Here is a 16,019-nt window from a genome sequence, read left to right as displayed (position 1 = left end):
AGTTATGGTAGGGCCCCCCTCCCCCTCCCCCAAATGAAGATAGTACCACAGGGAGCCGCAACTAATAACACAGAGTAACGAAGACCCACAGAAAACTACGGTAGAAACAAGGCTTAGTTGCCCAGTCACCAATGAAACACTGCAGGTTGTGCAAATACATGTACGTACTTAGAAAATACCACAGGAAGCCCCGCTATAAGTGAGGTTTGTTTAAGAAGACTTAATTAATAAGTCTAAGTCAGTTCACCACCGGAATCCGATGGTCGACGACCGGAATCCGATGGTCGACGACCGGAATCCGATGGTCGACGACCGGAATCCGATGGTCGACGACCGGACAGTATTGGACAACTTCTTGCACTGGACTATTCCATTTTAACCCTTTTCAGACAGAGGGGGGGGGCTCTTTAAGCCCCCCCTTCTGTAAAATTGCTATAACTTCTGAACCATAGCAGCTAAGAGATTAAAACTTGGTGACGTTCCCTAAAATCTATCTGCGGAATTTTAATGCCATTGACATGTCGAGGAGACTCTCCATGTTACCATGGCAATCTTTTTCTACACATAGGTTTCCTAAAATCTAAAAAGTAGTGAATTTTTCATGTTTTGGTCTCTTTTGACTTTCACAAAAGCGCTTGAATTTTTTTACCTCGGTTATTTGGGGGGAGGGTGGGTAAATTTTGCTCTCTCAAAGCTGTTGTTAACCCTATTCAGACTGGGCTATTTTGAGCTGTCTGTGACGTATTTAACGATGTCTAGATATTCTTTCAAATATTGCCTAAATTATCAGATATCGGGTTGAAATCATTTTGCACCATCTAGTATGTCAAAATCAACCTTGAAAACCTTGAAATAAGATAAAGACTTCTTTTGATACGACTCGTAGGTGAGTAGAAAGTAATAAAAAAATGGACAAAAATAATTAATGATGAAATAAAACGGAAAATAATATTTGAAACATTTGAAATTCTTAGATACATCTAAAAACAAGTCCCAGGGGGTGTTGCATTGTGCGATTTCCATATGGCGTAGCTACCACATAGAAGGGCCGATAGATACTTGAAGGGTGTACTGCATATAATGGGTTTATCACGGGGAATTTTCAAATAATATGATGAATTATTTTCGCAAAAGAAAGACGTGCATTTTGAACTCATAATAAGCAAACTATATTATTTCCATCATCTATCTCTTTAATTAACTAAAGTCATCTCGTAAAAGAATAACTGTATTATCTCCCAGCAAGTTTCCATTCTTTGAAGTAAAGCTGCAATTAGCGACCCATTATCATACGGTATTTTACCCATTTTGTTTCCCCAAAGGATAATTGTACCATCTCAGCACGGTACCCTCCTTTCTAAAGAAGATGTATTCCATTATGTGAGTCACTCATTCAAAAAAACACGAAGACGACACATAGTTAAGACATGTTTCTCTTTCTTTGCCTTTTCGTATTCCCTCTCACATCGGCAAATCAGACAACAAGGAACTCCATGTTTGGCCATTCACTCCTTGCATCTCCCTACGACGAGACAGATGTTGGGGAACTTTGGGAATGCTACAAACTCTGCTATGACGACAAAGAAAACTGCGCCAGCATCAACTACGACATGAAAAAAGGGAGATGCAAACGCATGACGGTCACACACGTAAACCTGCCTCGCGAACTCGTAAAAATGAAGGACTATGTTTACGCGGATATAAGAGCGGATATAAGAGCGGATATAAAAGGTATGTTAACCGAAAACTGGTTACCGTTATTCTACAGTTTAAAATACTGCCAAATGCAAGTTAAGATATGTCCCGAATGGTCTCTAAATCAGTAGCACATTTTTCTGCAAGCCATTATGTGGCAACATAGAGGACTAGTTGGTTACAAAAGTGAACGGAGCTGAATTCAGCGGATTTGGGTTAATGTCGCTCGCGCGTTAATAAACATAAACAGGGCGTTATCAATTTTAAACTTCGCACAGAACAGTCCATGTTTATGCGATTGCTCCAGGTTTTTTACCAAAGATGACCCAATGTACGGAGGGTGCACACTTTCAAAAATTGTATTTGTATTAACAATAATGTAGTAGCACATAAAAAGTAAACAACATATTTTTCACTTATTTGAGACTGACGCAAAATTGAGCGTTAGCTTTTTGACGACACTACCAGAATCAGTTCAATGTGGTGATACAGCCTCTGTGAAATTTAGAAAAAAATCTGTGGAAGAGAAAAAAAAGTTAGATATATATATTTAGAATTTCGACCCGCCAATTGTGTGCAATAACTTATGTCAAATTTGGTTCTGGCTATGTTAAGAAAGAAAGTTGCAACAATTCGAATAACACTACCAATTTAGAAGATCTTTCAACAAAACTGATAAAAACACATTCTACGCAATATTTCAGATCAACCGTAGAATTTTAGAGATATTTGTCACTGATAAAATTCGGTCCTTTAGACAACTTCTATGATCGACTAGACTACATAGAAGCGCTTTTATGGGGCAGGGGAATTTTTTGAAGTGAGGGACTATCTCGGGTTGTTTTGTCGTGGTGGCGGTAGTTGTCAATTTCACGCCACACAGCGGTATGCAAATCGAGAGCGTGTTGGAAATGCACACATCAGTCAGGGGGGCGCAAAGACGAGGGTTGATTAACCCGCTTAAGGCAGTCCCACATCTTATAGATTTTTGAGGTAGCCGAGGATAAATTTGCAAACAAATCTATTTTAAGAAAATAATATTTTCTTTCTTCATGTCTAATCCTAAGCTGTTATGCAATACTAACCATTTATAAACTAACCTCAAAATGTTTATCTCACACGAATTTAAAGGCAAGTTCATACTGCATCCTGCCCAATAAAAATGACAGAAAACACGTTTGCGGAAAAGTTTACAGTATGTAGGATTGTGGTCAGGAACCGTGATCAGTGAAGTGTAAGGGCTTACATAACGGATGTAAGGGATTATGGGTAGAAGAAGAGGAGCCGGAGAGCTATGTATATATGCGAGAAGAGTACGATAATATTAAGCAGATGATCTACGAGAATATTGCCGTTGTTTTAGCATCCGACCTAGAACATTACAGTATATATCACCCGACACGTTCAAAGTTGACGTACTTACTGTTAATGTGAATAAAGTATAGTCAGAAGAATAACAGCGGTTTGCCACTCCTTGAATCTTGTCAGGTTGCGCTAAGAAGTCTTACCCTTTGGGAATGTAAGATGGCAGCATTCCAGACTCGAGTATCACGGCTTCGTCACATTATAGTGCATCATTCAGCCCTTATTACGGACGCCTGAATAACCAGACTGTTGGCGGGAAACACGTTGGGGCACGGGCAGCCAAGATTAAATCAAAAGACGAGTACCTGCAGGTGGACCTGGGCCGAGTAACATTGGTTACTCATGTTGCAACGCAGGGACGCGACGACTTTCCAGAATGGGTGAATATGTACACCGTGAATTACAGTCTGACGGGAGATCAGTGGCAGAGTTACGAAGACGAGAATGGTGTGATTAAGGTAGGACAACGTAAAAACAGTGTTATGTTGAGTACAGTCTAACGGTAGATTAGGGGAATCTTTATCAATATGAGAGGTAAATTGATGGTAACAGAAGAAAGCTTTTATATTGTTGTTGTTACTATTATATTTTGAGCTTTTTTTCAGGTGTTCCCTGGCAACTCAGATCAGACCACTGTGGTGAAGAACGAGTTCTCCCCTGTCATCAAGGCGCGTTACGTCAGGATTGTAGTACAGGCTTGGCATAGCTATATCACTATGAGAGCGGAGTTTTACGGATGTGCAGCTTGACTTAGTTAGATACCTTTGCATTGGGCTATTTCATTTTAAGCAAATTCACTTTTTGGTGGAGGGGGTTAGAAAAACAATGATTGACGCCTTTAATATTGATGGCTTTTCTATTTGGTACTTTTGAGGGCGAAATATAGAATGTGATATTCTAATGAAAATAAAGAAGTCCAATAAGGCGTTTTAAAATTAACACACGTGCAACGCATTAGACCAAAACAAAATGCAAGCCACAATTTGCATTTTGCACAATATTTATTGCGGCCCTTGCGGCCTATGTTAATCTTTACACCTGCAAACATGATAGATTGAGTTTTCAATAAAAAGAGAATAAAGACAATCACTACAAACAGAGTGGACATTTGATAAGTATTTATGATAAAATATCCTCTAGAAATTTTCATTCCCATCACCAAACGAGAAAGTAGTATCAAGAAGGGGGCTTGGCCTCATTTTGCCACGCTAGTACGAGAGTTTTTCACTTATCGGACTAGTTTCATACACACACCTTTAATTGTACGCTATGGCCCAAATCTTATCATCCTTATGAAAATTACACCCCCTGCCTGGGTTTATCTCATCTGCATGGTCTTCCTGTCTGGGGTATCTCATCTGCATGGTCTCCCTGTGTGGGTGTATCCCATCTGCATGGTCTCCCTGTCTGGGTGTATCCCATCTGCATGGTCTTCCTGTCTGGGTGTATCCCATCTGCATGGACTACCTGTCTGAGTGTATCCCATATGCATGATCCCCCTGTCTGGGCGTATCTCATCTGCATGGTCTCCCTGTGTGGGTGTATCCCATCTGCATGGTCTCCCTGTCTGGGTGTATCCCATCTGCATGGTCTTCCTGTCTGGGTGTATCCCATCTGCATGGACTACCTGTCTGAGTGTATCCCATCTGCATGGTCTCCCTGACTGGGTTTATTTTATCTGCATGGTCTGCCTGTCTGGTTGTATTCCATCTACACGGTTTCCCTGTCTTGGTGTATCCCATATGCATGGTCCCCCTGTCTGGGCGTATCCCATCTGCATGGTCTTCCTGTGTGGGTGTATCCCATCTGCATGGTCTCCCTGTGTTTGTGTATCCCGGGTGCATGGTTTTTCGGTGTTGTGGTGTATCCTTTCTTTCTTAAAACTCTTAGCTAAACGAAAAAAAAACAAGTCCCAGGGGGTTTTACATTATGCGATTTTCCAGAAGGCGTAGCTACTACATAGAAGGGTCGATAGATACTTGAAGGGGGTCCTTCGTATAAAAATTATATCAGGAAATTTTTAAAAAGTATGATAAATTATTTTTACATGCATTTTGCAGTCATAATTAGGAAACTAAAGCGGACAGTTAGCATAATATAATAAGAGAAGAATATGCCAATATTATAGTAAGGAATCACAAGTAAAAGAAGATACTCGTGGTAAAGAGTTTCTAGTGCTTGAATATTACTAAATGTTACTACGAAATATTTCGTAGTAACTATAAATAGTTTGTGGTAACGTAGTAAATATTTAGGATCCCATGCCTTCGCGGCTTCAGTAAAACTCGAAAATACCTTACCGGCCTCTACGTTAGGCACACGACGATCTCAGTGGCGTGTCTACCTACGATTTTGTTCAGCATACGGATTGGTACCTATTCCCGCTCAACATTGAAAGATTGCCAGGTTTCTTATTCATCTGTCTACTTACTGCAAATATTCTACTATTACTAACTATTTGTCTGCAATCAATATCCTTTATCGACATTTTGGTTACCCCGTAACCTTTCAAGAACTCATCGCCATTAAACTTATTACTCGTGGCCTGCGTCGCATTTTGGGCGACGCACGTGAGCAGAAATTGCCGATTACACCGGATTTACTCCATCGCATTCACCCCCTACTGTCTGACGATGCGGATTCCGGTTTCTTGACTGCTATCCTTGTCGGATTTCACACCTTTTTCCGTAAATCAAACCTCGTTCCAAAGTCTACAAAATCGTATGATCCCTCGAGCAATTTGTTACGGTCAGATATTTCTATTCGCGCGTGGAGAATGGTTATTTGTGTGCGTTGGTCCAAAACCATCCAGTTTAAACAGCGCCGTTTACTAATTCCTGTTGTTCGTCTCACAGCGGGTCGTCCACTGTGCCCAGTCCAGGCCTATGAGCGCCACTTACGTTGCTATCCGGCCCCACCATCCTCGCCTGCATTCCTACAGTCTTCCAAGGGCGCTAGTGCACCAATTACTCATGAATCACTTAGTTCGAAATTACGAAGGGTCCTTAATGCCACTCCTTGTTGTCTGGCGGTTTGGACGATCGCGCCGGGCGAGGCTTCGGTCACCCCCTGCGCGATGTGGCTTTGCTATATCCGGCAAAACAATAAAGGATTGATATATATATATATATTGTGTTGGTTTGAGAAAAATACAAACTACATAGGTTTCCCTACAGGTCTGTTTCGTGGTTGCCCACTCATCAGGGGATTTTATATATATATATATTTTACCCACCCGCCGGGCGCGGCTTCTGCTGTATTATTCCCATTTCACAAAACGATAATTGTACCATCTCAGCACGGTACCCTCCTCTCAAAAGAAATCAATACACCAAAAACTGGAAATCGACTCTGCCAAATTTTCTTCCTTAATAAGACTTCTTCAGGTTATTGAAACACATAGCACATAGCTTAATCAACAATTTGTAATCGCCGCTAAAATGATGTAATTTAAGTACACTATATTTAAAGAATTTACAAGTTGTAAGTATATAAGGATGTAGTTTTTAGCCCATTGTATTTTTTAGCTTTTTAACTTATTTCATACTGAAGAAGGCCGAAGGGCCGAAACGTTTAGTAAATTTTTAATAATGTCTAAAAGTTGGGAATCGTAGCATCTTTCTTCACACTACTATATTTATATTTTCGCTACTGAGCCCTGGTATCTTGCATCCTTTTAGATAGACTGGCTGTTGGCTGACGGGAATTTTCACTCAAGTTTATATATATATAATATATAGTGTTGGTTTGAGAAAAATACAAACTACATAGGTTTCCCTACAGGTCTGTTTCGTGGTTGCCCACTCATCAGGGGATTTAATGAGAATATTCCTACCATCGTATATATACTATTAACATTGAAATTTACATAATAATAGACTGATAGTTTAGCTAAGGCGGTAAGAGGAACAATAGCGAGTTACATTAAATATGCGGGGCGAAAGCTAACAGTGCGGAACGTGTGAAAAATTGATAGCGCGAAAATTTAACGGTGACGGGATTAACAGTTCTAATTGTTTCGTAGCAGGGCTTTGTTTCTGTGGCGGCACGAGGACACGAGTTCATTGCGTTTATTTAGAGTTGATAGTTTGGGTTGGCAGATGATCGTCAGCTTTTCCTTGAGGCAGAGGTTGCAACGCTTAGTGGTACTGTTGTAGGCGGAGTGGGAAGAAAGAATGCGCCATGAAATAAAGTACTCAATCATGCTGTCCTTGAGAGCCCAGACGTGTTTGCTGAGTTCGGTGGAGTTTCTGTGTTTGGCGTGTCGGAATGATGCGGTGTGGTTTCTGTACCTGGTCTTGAAGCTGTTTTCAGTGAGCCCGACGTATGTTTCCGAGGTGTTGTTGTCTTTTCGAGTTACGGTAGCTTGGTAGATAACAGATGTCTGTAGGCAGTTTCCGTCTAGAGGGCAGGTGTCTTTCTGTCGGCAGTTGCATGTCTTGTTGTTGGTAGTGGTAGGGGCGGAGCTGGCAATCTCGGTAGCCGACGATGCGGTGATGATGCGCTTGTTGTGGTTGTCGATGATCTGTTTGGTGTTGTTCATGCAGCTGTAACTGATTTTGATGGTGTTTCTGTTGAAGATTTTACGGAGGTGGTTGTCTTTCGGGAAGTGCTTGTCTATCAGGGTGAGGAATCTGTGGCCGATGTTGGTGCTGGTGTTCTTGCTGAAGGGCGGGTTGTACCATAGGATGTTTTTGCGTTTGCGGGTTTTACGGTTGGTTACGGTGTTGGGTTCGTAGCGTAGCGTGTAGTTGTATCCGCTATCGTCGAGTGCTTTCTGGTAAGGTGGCGCGGTCTGGTCAAAGGAGGCTTGGTCTGAAGATAGGGCAGATAGGCGTCTGTTGATACCAGCAGGGATGTTCTTGGTGATGGAGGGCGGGTGGTTGCTCTCACGGTGGACATATTGTAGCGAGGAGTTCGGCTTTGTATAAGGCTGGTGTGCATTACGTTTTAGGTCGAGGGTGACGTCTAGGAAATTGACAACTTGTTTGTTTGCCTCAATGGTGATTCGGAGTCCGTTGTTGTTGAAGATGCGGCATAGTTCCTTTTTTAGGTTTTCGGTGGCTCTGGGTGTGGCGTTGGTGATGGCTAGTCCGTCGTCGCGGTAGAGTCCTACGTTCATATTGAGGTCCTGAAGTTGGGAGAGAAGAAAGTTGCCTACAAGTTCACAGGTTTCTGCGCCATCGAAGCTCCCCATCGTAGCATCAAATATCGTGTTGCCTTTCTTCTGCCAGGGTGTTTGGTTGTGGACCAGGAAGGAGCTCTTGGAGTGGGTTATGATCTCTTTTTCATCAGGGGTGATTTCGTCATAGTTGGAGGCGAAGTATATATATAACTGGAAATTGGAGTCTAAGACTGAAGAAGGTGAATCGTAACAAGCTTGTTACGATTCACCTTCTTCAGTCTGCCCTGAAGAAGTCTTATTAAAAACGAAAATTTGGCAGAGTCGATTTCCAGTTTTTGGTGTATTGTATTTATTGTTCTGGTAAGAGATCGCGACAGTTTGGGCTTTTTGATTCTACTCCTCTCAAAAGAAGATGCATTCCATCATGTGTCATTCTTCCATCATGTGAATCACATAAACATTTAAAAAGCTGGTTATGACTTTTCCCCAATTTTCCACCTCCCAATGTGTACATTTAGCGTAGAATGGGTGAAATAATGATTACAAGTGTTTCCTTATACAGTACTTGTCTCTATTTATTCAGGGACATTAATATACATGGGTTATGTTACCAAAAAAGAGTTCCGAATTTGACTCAACAATTATGAAATAGGAGTCTAAGATTCTGCCGACTGGAGTATAAAGGAAGGGTTAAGAATAAGACGTTGAAGGTAAAATATTTAAGAATGATCGACGTAGAAGTAATAATAGAAATTACGATAGTCCATGCGCATGCTCAGGCTTCGACAGATGGTGTTAGCTTTTAATCAGTAAAAGGTAGGAGTCAATATTTAGGTATGGACTGATGGAAGAAAAATGTATGTTTGTTCAGCAACCTCGTTGTAGTTGTGCGTTAAGTTTCAATATATATTATTTTTAAAAATCCCTAAAATGTTTCGCACAACACCTTGAACAGAAAATGAAATTTGCGATCACAATTATCATGCTGTATTTTCCCCATTTTGTTTCCCCAAAGGATAATTCTACCATCTCAGCATGGTACCCTCCTTTCTAAAGAAGATGTATTCCATCATGTGAGTCACTCATTCAAAAAAACACGAAGACGACACATAGTTAAGACATGCTTCTCTTTCTTTGCCTTTTCGTATTCCCTCTCACATCGGCAAATCAGAAAACAAGGAACTCCATGTTTGGCCATTCACTCCTTGCATCTCCCTACAACGAGACAGATGTTGGGGAACTTTGGGAATGCTACAAACTCTGCTATGACGACAAAGAAAACTGCGCCAGCATCAACTACGACATGAAAAAAGGGAGATGCAAGCGTATGAAGGTTACACACGTTAACCTGCCTCGCGAACTCGTGAAAATGAAAGACTATGTTTACGCAGATATAAGAGCGGATATAAGAGGTATGTTAACCGAAAACTGTTACTGTTATTCTACAGTTAAAAAAGCTGCCAAATGCTAGTTAAGATATGTCCCGAATGGTCTCTGAGTCAGTAGCACATTTTACTGCAAGCCGTTATGTGGCAACATAGAGGACTAGTTGGTTACAAAAGTGAACGGAGCTGAATTCAGCGGATTTGGGTTGAGGTCGCTCGCGCGTTAATCACAGATCATAAACAGGGCGTTATCAATTTTAAACTTCGCACAGAACAGTCAATGTTTATGCGATTGCTCCAGATTTTTTACCAAAGATGACCCAATGTATGGAGGGTGCACACTTTTAAAAATTGTATTTGTATTAACACGCAATAATGTAGTAGCACATAAAAAGTAAACGACATTACTTATTTGAGACTGACGCAAAATTGAGCGTTAGCTTTTTGACGACACTACCAGAATCAGTTCAATGTGGTGATACAGCCTCTGTGAAAGTTAGAAAAAAATCTGTGGAAGAGAAAAAAAGTTAGATATATATTTAGAATTTCGACCCGAAAAATTGACGGCGAAGTTCAGTCCGTTCGAAAAGCGTCTATGTTAGCCTTTTTTTCAGATACAACCGCCAATTGTGTGCAATAACTCATGTCAAATTTGGTTCTGGCTATGTTAAGAAAGAAAGTTGCAACAATTTGAATAACACTACCAATTTAGAAGATCTTTCCGCAAAACTGATAAAAACACATTTTCTGCAATATTTCAGATCAACCGTAGAATTTTAGAGATATTTGTCACTGATAAAATTCGGTCCTTTAGACAACTTCTATGATCGACTAGACTACATAGAAGCGCTTTTATGGGGCAGGGGAATTTTTTGAAGTGAGGGACTATCTCGGGTTGTTTTGTCGTGGTGGCGGTAGTTGTCAATTTCACACCACACAGCGGTATGCAAATCGAGAGCGTGTTGGAATTGCACACATCAGTCAGGGGGGCGCAAAGACGAGGGTTGATTAACCCGCTTAAGGCAGTCCCACATCTTATAGATTTTTGAGGTAGCCGAGGATAAATTTGCAAACAAATCTATTTTAAGAAAATAATATTTTCTTTCTTCATGTCTAATCCTAAGCTGTTATGCTATACTAACCATTTATAAACTAACCTCAAAATGTTTATCTCACACGAATTTAAAGGCAAGTTCATACTGCATCCTGCCCCATAAAATGACAGAAAACACGCTTGCGAAAAAGTATACAGTATGTAGGATTGTGGTCAGGAACCGTGATCAGTGAAGTGTAAGGGCTTACATAACGGATGTAAGGGATTATGGGTAGAAGAAGAGGAGCCGGAGAGCTATGTATATATGCGAGAAGAGTAGGATAATATTAAGCAGATGATCTACGAGAATATTGCCGTTGTTTTAGCATCCGACCTAGAACATTACAGTATATATCACCCGAAACGCTCAGAGTTGACGTACTTACTGTTGGTGTGAATAAAGTATAGTTAGAAGAATAACAGCGGTTTGCCACTCCTTGAATCTTGTCAGGTTGCGCTAAGAAGTCTTACCCTTTGGGAATGGAAGATGGCAGCATTCCTGACTCGAGTATCACGGCTTCGTCACATTATAGTGCATCACACAGCCCTTATTATGGACGCCTGAATAACCAAGCCATTAGCAATATACACGGGGGGGCATGGGCAGCCAAGATTAATAAAAAAGACGAGTACCTACAGGTGGACCTGGGCCGATTCACATGGGTTACCCATGTTGCAACGCAAGGGCGCCCGAAAGAAACAGGTTATATGCAGTGGGTGACTGTGTACACCGTGGAATACAGTCTGACGGGAGAACAGTGGCAGAGTTACCAATACGGGAATGGTGTGATAAAGGTAAGGCACATGTACACCGTGGAATACAGTCTGAAGGAAGATCAGTGGCAGAGTTACCAAGACGTAAATGGTGTAATTAAGGTAAGACACATTCACAGTGTTGAGTACTGTCTGACGGGAAATCAGTGGCAGAGTTACCCAGACGGAAATGGTGTGATTAAGGTAAGACACATGTACAGTGTGAAGTATAGTCTGACGGGAGATCAGTGGCAGAGTTACCAAGAGGGGAATGGTGTAATTAAGGTAAGACACATTCACAGTGTTGAGTACTGTCTGACGGGAAATCAGTGGCAGAGTTACCCAGACGGAAATGGTGTGATTAAGGTAAGACACATGTACAGTGTGAAGTATAGTCTGACGGGAGATCAGTGGCAGAGTTACCAAGAGGGGAATGGTGTGATTAAGGTAAGACACATGTACAGTGTGGAGTACAGTCTGAGGGGAGATCAGTGGCAGAGTTACCAAGACGTGAATGGTGTGATTAAGGTAAGACACATGTACAGTGTGAAGTACAGTCTGACGGGAGAACAGTGGCAGAGTTACCAAGACGGGAATGGTGTGATTAAGGTAAGAACACGTGTACAGTGTGAAGTATAGTCTGACGGGAGAACAGTGGCAGAGTAACCAAGACGGGAATGGTGTGATTAAGGTAAGTAAACAAAATATATAGATTTAGGCACTGCCTAAAAGCGGAGCCAGCCTACCAGCCTACCTGAAGAAAAGAGTGTCTAGACTATAACTTCATTTGAGGATAAAAAAAAAGATCCATAATAACAACATCTGCTCGAGAATCCCCCAAACAAACACCGAGGTTTTCAAAACTCGACGAAAGCACACAAAAAATATTTTATTTCTTTTATAAAATTATTTATAATTCTACGCAAAAAACGCAAAACGCTAAGGACAAAAAAAACTTCACAACAGCGCGCGCTCATGGCGTCATTCCAGTGCACGTCAGCGCGCGCGCAGAAAACTGTTTGAAAAATTGGCTCGATATTTACTTCATCGTTCGGTGGTTCATCTATTTGGACTTATTTTGCGATTTTCTATTTACCTGGGACACGTTTTTATTCCTAAGAATAATATTTTTTAGTGTTAAAAGGTAAAAGTTCGTGGGAATTCACAGGGTTTTTGACTGATGATGCACGAATTCCCCTTGCACGATTTTATATACCGCGACAGTTAAAGATTTTCCCAGCTTGTAAAAGTACAAAGCTGTTCCTTAGACAGAAATATCCTTCAAATTCTCATTTTCATACGGCCATTTGACTGGCTAATCAGTTGCATTCTCTCAATTAAATACTTTTTCTTGTCAATTCGTTTCTAAAATCATGTATTCCGTCATTTGTTCGTGGAAAATCAGAGAAAAGGCTTAATTCCCCCCCCGTCTTTTTCAAGTACCCCCCGGTTCTTGCTGGAACTAGTCTCTTATTGGTTTAGAGCGATCAATCAATTAGCTGGCCTGATCGCAGGAGCTGGTCACGTGAGTGGTACAGATAGCTGACAGCGTGTGACATGACGTCATTGACCACAATTTTTGAGTCGCCTAATTTATGACCAATTTCTATACCTATGGAGCGCCGCGCTGGCTCCGCTAAAAATACTGTTATGTTTAGTACAGTCTGGGGGGAGATTAGTGAAAGAATCTTTATCAATATGTGAGGTAAACTGATGTTAACAGAAGAAAGCTTTTATATTGTTGTTGTTACTATTACATTTTGAGCTTCTTTTTTTTAAGATTTTCCCTGGCAACTCAGGTCAGACCACTGTGGTGAAGAACGAGTTCTCCCCTGTCATCAAAGCGCGTTACGTCAGGATTGTAGTACAGGCTTGGTATAGCTATATCACTATGAGAGCGGAGTTTTACGGATGTGCAGCTTAACTTAATTAGACCTCTTTGGATTGCACACATTTCCAATACTGTCAACTGCATTCCGATGGACTCCGGTCGTCAACCATCGGATTCCGGTGGTGAACTGACTTAGGCTTAAGGTTTTTAGTTCTCTTACTCAAACCTCACTTATAACGGGGCTTCCTGTGGTATTTTATCCTGACTCGGTTTTATCCTGATAACGGGATTGATAATCCCAATGGGGCTTCCTGTGATATTTTATTGCGGCTCCATATGCACACCGGGTTCCCTGTGTGCTTTTTTCGTTGGGGAAGGGGTCTACGTAGCCCGGCGATGGAGGCGCTTATTGGTTTTGCATATGATTATTGACATTATTTTGCATATAATATTCGCCTCTTCTGGCCTAAGACATGTGGTATTCTGGTCGTCCGATGCATCCATCCGCCGACCGGAATCCATCGGACTCCGGGTGACTTTTTGCAGGAGCATGCGCTTGGAATGGCCACTTGTAACACGGGCTCAAAATAACGCGCCATTGTTGTTCGTAATTTACTATTGTCCGGGAATCACTGAAGCATTTTTGTATACATTCCAAATCTTGCTCTCTAAATAACTTTGTTTTTTAAATAGCATTATTTCTCAAAGAATTTCAAATATTCAAAGAATTTTACACCGATTGCAGCCAAATTTACCGGGAAATGTCAAGAGCTGCAAATAAACTACGTTAGAATGTTTTTAACATATATATGACAGTTTTAGACGCTCAAATTGCTTAAATTTGTAATATGGCCATTTCAAAGAACATTGGATATTTCTTCTAAAATCTGCTGGATATCCAATTTTGTTATACATGCTAGGATGTATACAGTATACATATCAGTATTTATGTTACAAGGGAAGAACCTGTGGTACACGCTCTGTGTATTGCGCAGACCAAATAAACGCGATAGATTCCTGTGATTTAATTTATTGCAAACACAGTGAATCAACATTTATTTGAATACTATCGAAATCAATTCCTACAAATTCCGATCTCTTGTTCATTCACTAGCCAAATACTAAAACTTGAACAAGATTTGTTTTTCAGTCACAAATTTTATTAACCAAATGTCATAATGTACAACACAGTATGCGTAGTACTGAGCCCTGAAGCTCTAAGTGGTTTTTATTTCGTCGTATTCCCCAATTTTCAAAATAAATCAATCGTGCTACCCATCCAAGCTAATGTTCATGGAACACACGTAGTGTTGGAATAGTGTGGTACAAAGCCTGTATGTTTTGGTAATTCGGTTTTAATAATTATAATTTTTGGCAATTTCACAAATTTGTGACTATTTCCAGAAGTGTAGAAGTCCGCTCGTAAGGCCTAACATGATTGGCTAGATTACCCTCATTGTTCTATTGTATTCCCTTCGTCTGTGTTGCATCAATCCTAACCAATCCAATGTGGTGAAATCTTCCGATAGCTTCTACATGGCCCACTATTTCACCGAAGTCTAGTGTCACGGCGGAAAATAACGAAATATAGATTAACGTCATCTTTGACAACTAAATATCTTACTTTAATTAAACACCGACCTTCCTGAAGTTAAGGACCGTTACAAGTATGTTTTGTTTATTCAACTAAAAGGCGTTCTGTTTGTTAAGCAAGTTATACAAACAAAGCAACTTTAGCCGTTCCTATGAAATAGGATAGCGAAAAAAAAGGTGACCCTTGACCCAGTGGAAAAGAAGGAGTGGCGCGTCCCTTTTCCAGGGGTATTTGACAATCGGAATTTGGTCGTCAATTTCTCTTAACGAAGGAAGAAAAGTTAGGTCTGAGTTCACACAGGGTTTGCCCTGTGTAGGATTCAGACCTGGCCCTCGGCAAAATTAGGATTTAGTACGGTTTCAGATTTCGTGCGCAAAAATGATTGAAATCTTGTCAATCATCATATTCATGTGTGTATCTTGCCATGCGCACTAGCACAGCTAGCATTTAGTGTGTGACAACCGTAGTTAGTAGCAACATGTGAACATTACGTAAGTCACGGTAGCCCAAGGGTAACAAACCGACATACTCATGGGGGGGGGGAGTTCGTTCCTCGGACGCTAATTGGCTGAGGTCTTTATCTAAACAGAGATAAAAGCTTTCCATGGTTGTCAGCGTCGGATTACCCAAGGGCGCCGTTGTAGGACCATATAAAAAGGGGTGCGGTAGAAGCCGCAGTCAGATCTTGTAAACCTTCAGTCTGTAACAGCGAAGTAAAACCCGGTACCTGTACCGCCCCCATTACAGTCTACTGTCGTTGTTACACTAGCTCCGCGAATTTAAGCTAGATTTCAACAGTTTAAGATAATAACAAACCTTTTACATCACGAAATAGCGTATGTTTTATAAATTCTTTGGTTTCTACCTTCAAGATTGTATAATTCACATATGTAATATTCCGTTCATTGCTCTTTCACCTGATTTATTTGCATATCCCAGAGATTCAAAAGTTGAGAAATGCAACATAAAAAAGCCGAACTGCTAAATGAACTCTATAGATACCTTGCAATAGCATACTGACATAGACATCCTCTGAAAAAAGGCCTTCCTGCTTGCGTAAAGCAAATAATTGAGGTCCAAAAGTTCAACATATTTGTAAACATCGTGCGTGGAATCTCACTACTCGGCCCTGGACATGGGATGTGATGCGCATGCGGAGACAAAAAGTCACCCTGTTC

General features: G+C 41.0%; 1 protein-coding gene and 1 long non-coding RNA gene across 2 annotated transcripts; both read left to right on the top strand.

The window, feature by feature from the left end:
• The first annotated feature begins 1,391 nt into the window (after positions 1-1,391).
• On the top strand, positions 1,392-4,156 carry LOC5505015. The gene is made up of 3 exons (XR_007314200.1): positions 1,392-1,731; positions 3,184-3,518; positions 3,666-4,156. It is a non-coding gene; the product is annotated as an uncharacterized LOC5505015 (long non-coding RNA).
• Positions 4,157-9,269: 5,113 nt separating this feature from the next.
• LOC5500896 (coagulation factor V) lies at positions 9,270-13,340 on the top strand. Its single transcript, XM_048734533.1, has 3 exons — positions 9,270-9,597; positions 11,115-11,782; positions 13,197-13,340. Exons 1-3 carry the CDS (start codon positions 9,306-9,308, stop codon positions 13,338-13,340), a joined length of 1,104 nt encoding a protein of 367 aa, XP_048590490.1. The 5' UTR covers positions 9,270-9,305.
• The last annotated feature ends 2,679 nt before the right edge of the window (positions 13,341-16,019 follow it).

This window comes from Nematostella vectensis, chromosome 11, assembly GCF_932526225.1.
Source record: "Nematostella vectensis chromosome 11, jaNemVect1.1, whole genome shotgun sequence".
In the NCBI taxonomy this organism is placed as follows: Eukaryota; Metazoa; Cnidaria; class Anthozoa; order Actiniaria; family Edwardsiidae; genus Nematostella; species Nematostella vectensis.
Note: the sequence above shows the minus strand (reverse complement) of the source record. Positions and strands in the feature narration are given on the sequence as shown.